The sequence below is a fragment of the Arachis ipaensis genome, chromosome B10 (genome assembly GCF_059453495.1).
Source record: "Arachis ipaensis isolate K30076 ecotype BB chromosome B10, ASM5945349v1, whole genome shotgun sequence".
NCBI classification, from domain to species: Eukaryota; Viridiplantae; Streptophyta; class Magnoliopsida; order Fabales; family Fabaceae; genus Arachis; species Arachis ipaensis.
The window spans coordinates 29,482,984-29,489,228 of NC_142435.1; the positions used below are offsets into that span (position 1 = coordinate 29,482,984).

The 6,245-nt window shown below is 44.4% G+C and overlaps 1 protein-coding gene across 1 annotated transcript; it reads right to left on the reverse strand.

Moving 5' to 3' along the window:
- Window positions 1-2,941: 2,941 nt before the first annotated feature.
- LOC148579538 (uncharacterized) lies at window positions 2,942-4,603 on the reverse strand. The gene is made up of 4 exons (XM_088490540.1): window positions 4,054-4,603; window positions 3,596-3,969; window positions 3,355-3,493; window positions 2,942-3,192 (listed from the first exon to the last, which is right to left on the reverse strand). Exons 1-4 carry the CDS (start codon window positions 4,601-4,603, stop codon window positions 2,942-2,944), a joined length of 1,314 nt encoding a protein of 437 aa, XP_088346666.1.
- Window positions 4,604-6,245: the final 1,642 nt, after the last annotated feature.

A 6,245-nucleotide genomic window follows, 5' to 3' on the forward strand; every position in this document is an offset into this window, starting at 1 on the left:
ACCAATAGTTGGGGAAGACCTCGTCCTATACTTATCTGTAGCAGATAAGGCCGTCTCGTCGGCCCTGATAAGAGAAGATGAGGTCGGACAGCACCCAGTATATTTCATCAGTAAAGTCCTACAAGGCCCTGAGCTAAGGTACCACAAACTAGAGAAGTTTGCCTACTCCTTAGTAGTAGCCTCACGAAGACTACGGCCTTACTTTCAAGCTCACACAATAAGAATCCGCACGAACCAACCCATGAAGCAAATCCTCCAAAAGACGGATGTTGCAGGGAGAATGGTTCAATGGGCAATAGAGCTCTCCGAATTCGACTTGAAGTATGAAACTCGGACGGCGATCAAAGCCCAGTGCCTCACCGACTTCATTGCGGAATACGCGGGAGACCAAGAGAAAAAACCAACTACATGGGAACTTTATGTAGATGGATCCTCGAACAAAACAGGAAGCGGTGCAGGCATAATATTGGTGGACGAAAGAGGGACCCAAATAGAGGTTTCCCTCAAATTTGAATTCTCAGCTTCAAATAATCAGGCAGAGTATGAAGCCTTGATTGCGGGATTGAAGCTGGCGGAAGAAGTCGGTGCTACAAAAGTGATGATATACAGCGATTCGCAAGTAGTAACCTCCCAGATAAGTGGAGAGTATCAGGCAAAGGACCCAAATATGAAAAGGTACTTGGAAAAAACTCTGGAACATCTTGGGCGCTTTGCAGAAACTGAGGTCAAACATAACTCGGGATCTAAATAGCAGAGCAGACGCCCTATCCAAATTGGCAAGTACCAAGCCAGGAGGGAATAACAGAAGCCTGATCCAGGAAACTCTCCAGAAACCCTCCGTAGTAAAAGAAAAAGACAAACAAGAGGAGGTCCTTGAGGTAGTCGGATTAAACCTCGGTTGGATGAGCCCCTTGGTCGAATACATAAAATTCGACATCCTCTCCAAGGAGGAGAAAGAGGCTAAGAAGATCCGAAGGGAAGCGCAACATTACACTTTGGTGAGAAATATCCTCTACAGAAAGGGGATATCAACACCATTATTAAAGTGTGTACCGACTTCAAGAACCACCGAAGTGTTGGAAGAAGTCCACAGTGGGATCTGCGGAAATCATCTCGGAGCAAAGTCACTAGCCAGGAAAGTAATCCGAGCTGGATTCTACTGGCTGACCTTGCAGAAAGATGCCACGGAATTTGTGAAAAAGTGCCAACCATGCCAAATGCATACAAATTTCCATGTGGCTCCCCCGGAGGAGCTAATCAGTATCACTTCTCCATGGCCTTTTGCAAAATGGGGAATGGATTTGTTAGGTCCTTTTCCCCAAGCGCCAGGACAAGTCAGATACCTGATTGTGGGAATAGATTATTTCACAAAGTGGATAGAAGCTGAACCATTGGCCACCATCACCGCACAAAGGAGTCGAAGGTTCCTCTACAAAAATATCATCACAAGGTATGGGATACCTTATTCCATCACTACAGATAATGGAACTCAGTTCATCGACTCTACCTTTAGAAGCCTAGTAGCCAGTATGAAAATCAAACACCAGTTCACCTCGGTGGAGCACCCGCAAGCCAATGGGCAAGCCGAGGCGGCCAACAAAGTCATACTGGCAGGGCTAAAGAAAAGATTACAAGATGCAAAAGGAGCCTGGGCCGAAGAGCTCCCACAAGTACTATGGGCTTATAGGACAACCCCCCAATCCGCCACTGGAGAAACACCCTTCCGACTAGTCTATGGCATAGAAGCCATGATCCCAATAGAAGTCAACGAACAAAGCCCAAGAGTGATTTTCCATGACGAGATCGGAAATATACAGGGGCATAAAGAGGAGCTCGACTTACTTTCCGAGGTCCGAGAAGAAGCCCAGATAAGAGAAGCAGCGTTGAAACAAAGGATGACTACAAGATACAACAAGAAAGTCATTCGAAGAGCATTCACCCCAAGTGACTTAGTCTTGATCAGAAACGACATTGGAGTCAATAAATCAGGAGAAGGAAAGCTCGCTGCAAACTGGAAAGGACCATACAAAATCAATGAGGTCTTAGGAAAAGGCTATTATAAGGTGACCGACTTGGACAGCACCGAGTTACCAAGGTCGTGGCATGCTTGTAATATGAAAAGGTACTATAGCTAAAAGCGAACTCTATTCCCTGATGTACTCTTTTCCCAACTTCACGATTTTTTCCCAAAACCAAAGGGTTTTTTCTGGAGAAGGGTTTTTAACGAGGCATCATAGTAGAGACTAAGGGAAACAGATTGTCAAAAACCCTTAGTAGCAATAAGGTACCTCCCCAATTAATAAAAGATCTTTTTCATATATATCTCTTGCAAATTCCTTTTTTGTTTTTTCTTTCGACGAAACGCGCCGACTTAAGCTCGACAAAACGTGAAAATCCCATGAACCGACCTAGATGGTCGTCAGGATAAAACGACGAGGTACAAGTCGGTGTAAAGAGGTTATAGAAGTTGATCATGATAAACTTGGAAACATCCCGACTCATAAGTCGGAATGGGAAACCGAGTAAAAGAAAAATGAATCACGAAAATAGCCTAAGTCATAAAAACTCAATGAAACGAAATTGAGTACTAGGAATAACCGAAGAGAGATAGGAAAAAACCTAAGAAAAGATTAAAGGGCTATCCTAAAGATCCTTAAAATAAAAAGGTTCGGAAAGGCAGACAAAGCCAAAGAAAAGGTTTTTTCAGAAAAGATCAAAGGGAAATTCGAAATCAGAGAAACATGCATGCATAAGGTAACTTAAACCCTTATCCAAAAAAGGGTATTTATTTTTTAACTTAAACCCTTATCAAAAAAGGGTATTAAAAAGTGTTTTGTTTACGGCCTTAAAAGGCCAAAGAATTGTTCACGCACTACCAAAATTAAATAAAGAGTTTAAAAAGAGGGGACCCACAGGCCGGGCCCCCATATAGCCAACAAAATTATTTTTTAGGAAGGAGAGTAGATGGATCACCATCACCAGAGCCAGAAGGGGCACCACCAGGACCGGGAAGAGAGGCATCCATAGGAGATGAAGAGGAAGTCAGAGGAACTGTGGAGGAACTCAGGGCATCCTTAGAACGAGGAGGAGACTCTATAATCCTTTGCCCCCGAGTCTTCAAGTCTGACTCGGAAATGATCTCGGGGACAGGGGGATCCACAATGGCACCACCAATGGCAACTTTATCAGGGTCTAAAGGAGAAAGGTCCAAGTCAGGAGCAATGACTCCGACCTGCTCCTTAAAGATCCTCCAAGCCTCCTCAGCGCCATCAGCAATAGAGTCCTCCAACTCGGCGTATGCCTTCCGAGAATTCAGCAGATCATTTTTCACAGACACAAGATCATTAAACAAACTTTGATAGCTATCCTGTACTGTCTTCCTCAAACCGACCTCCATGTTGCATTGGGCTTGCAACTTCCTCTCCCTCTCCCGGAGGTTATCTCTCTCCTCCCTCAGCTTGGCGACTTCCTCCTTCAACTTCCCCTCATGCTCCTGATATATGAGAAGCCTTCCTTCCAGATCTTCGACCCTCGAGGTCATCCCTAAAGAGCTGAGAAGAGCCTTCTCAAAAATATCTAAGAGTTTGCCACAAACCCCCGCCACCTTGAGGCTCTCCTCAACCAGAGTGGTAAAATGGCGCCGAACAGAAGCATCATCCATGCTTATACGAGCATGGGGATAGATGTTCTTTCGGACGAATGCAAGAGCATCCGCCTTCACCTCACCAGAAGAGCCAGACTCTAAGGTCTTGCGCTTCTTATTCTCTGGCTCAGGAGAAGGTCGAGCAGAGGGGGGCGGCTGAGAGAAAGTTGAAGAAGAAATCACAATGGGCTGAGAGGGAGTCCCAACGTTTCGAGGAGGAGGAGGAGGAGAGATGACCGCCCTGGCGCCACCAGTCTTGGCGCGAGACCTTGCTTTAGCCTCCTGGACCCTTTGGTAGGACTCCTGAGCGTTTGCCTTTGCCATCTCTGAAAGGACAATAACAGATAGATCAGACAGGTCGGAAAAGTCAGTCAGACAAGTCGGAAATCTAACAAACAAATAAAAGCTACCTAGCTGTGCCTGGACAAAGGTCGGAGACCCCTGGAGAAACTTTTTTGTGTCCAAGTATGGGGCCCTCCCCCACACTTCTCGGAGGAACCCCACAATGGCTGCTTCTACCTCATCCAGGTCATCCAGACCATATTTCTCGCAGGGGGAGGCCTCCAACCAGTATAAAGAAAATCGGGGAGAAGAATTATCATCCAGAAAATAGGGATGGTGACCCTCTACGGCTTGAACTTTGAAAAAATAATTTTTAAAGTCATGGAAGGATTCGTCAAAAAGGGTAAAAACTCTCCGACCCTGTATGGCTCGGAAAGACACCCATTGTTGCTTATTGTTTAGCCCACTGAAGGGTTTGGTCATATGGAAGAGATAGAAAAAAATCTTCAAAGAAGTCGGGAACTCCAAAGCCTGGCTAATAAATTGATAAATTTTCAAAAAATCCCAAGAGTTGGGGTGAAGCTGGGTAGGGGCAACTCGGCAGTGATGCAAAACAGATATCTCAAAGTTTGAAAAAGGGAGGAAAATGCCCAAACGAGTGATCATGCACTCATACATAAAGAAAAAATGAGGGACCGCCTCATTGACCCTCCCAAAGCAAACCCGGTCTTCAGGACCCGGGACTACCAATTCATACTTCGACTCGTCATCCTCAGAAGTGCAAATTCTGTGGTGAGTGCGAAGGTTGGTGATAAACTCAGTATCGACCGAGGGTTCCTCCCCTAGGACCGTGACATCAACCCATTGAGAAAGGATATCTACGGAAGCCATTTATTTTTCTTAAAAAGGTAGCAAAAAGCCTACAAGGGAAAAAGAAAAGGAAAATAAAAAACACGGTCTCTAAAGGAGGAAGTACGGAACTGAAGTCTACAAACCAACCTATCTACAAAATGAAGGCATGCAAATAGAAAAGCATGTTACAAAAAGAACTAACCTTTATCCAAAAATGAGGGTTGAAGGAAACGAAAAGCCTTCGAAGATACAAGAACACAGCACGAACGAATGAAGGGGAAATTTGAAAAATCGCAGAAACGAAACAATGAAAGAGAGGGAAAGTATTTATAAGTACGTTAGGGGCACAATGGTAAAAACGGGGCAGTCATTAATGAAAATGCACCGTTACCAAGACCATCAATCCCTACGCACATCCCTAACGGACACGACGCTTGATTAGACGTAACTGTCAGAACCAAAAGGTCACAAAAGTCACGTCGGTTTCGAAACATCACGTCGGTCACAATCCCGAGTAGTATACTCGAACCCAAATCTTAAAGAGAAATTGGGCTCGAGTAGGGGCACTGTTCATACCCTGGCCCAACGATTAAGGCCCAGGGTCCAAGTAAAAAGGCCCAACCCAAAGGGTTGACCTCACCTTTCACCAGATCAGCCACTACGAAGTCGGTACTCGTCTCGACTTGCTCTAAAGAAGTCGGGAACGAGGGTTAGCTGGCAGATAAGCACTCATTTGAATGAGTAACTGCCCCTAGAATCTCTCTAACCACTTCCACAAGTCATATCTTAACTTCCCTAAGATAAAGGGACGGTTATCACCCTAGAAAAGTGGTACTACTCCCAACGGTGGTTATTGGTTCACCACTATAAATACACTGACACCCCTCAGGTATCTCTAAGACCCAATACACTCTAAACCTGCTCACGCCCTTGCTAACTTAGGCATCGGAATGTCTTTGCAGGTACCACCCCCCATTCCTCCGCGCACTCACAAGTCGGAGGATACCGAGTTGCGGATCCACCAGGAATCCTCCTCATTCATACGTTTGGGCCAACCAGCACCGTCCAGCCCATCAATCTCCGGTCACCTACCGTAACACTATTCATAAAAAAGTATAATTGCCTATATATTAATGAAAGAAAAATTTTAATAAATAAAATTATTCAAATTCTAAAAAATTATTCAAAATTTTTAAATTATTCTTTATAACCTACCTCACCTTTAATTTCTAACTCCAACATTTTATTATTGCTACCCAAATTCTTCTTCATCCAACTCTCATCTTGTTAATTGTTAACTACTGTCATCGCTGCTACTGTTGCCTCCTCTGTACCACCCAGCTTCATGTAACTCTGCTTTTATTATTGAAAATCATGTCTTTTGAAAGATTTTTTTCCCACAAAACTTAGATGCTCTCTTTGTTTTCATACCGTTATGATATGCCAGTGATTCTTAAGGACATTATTT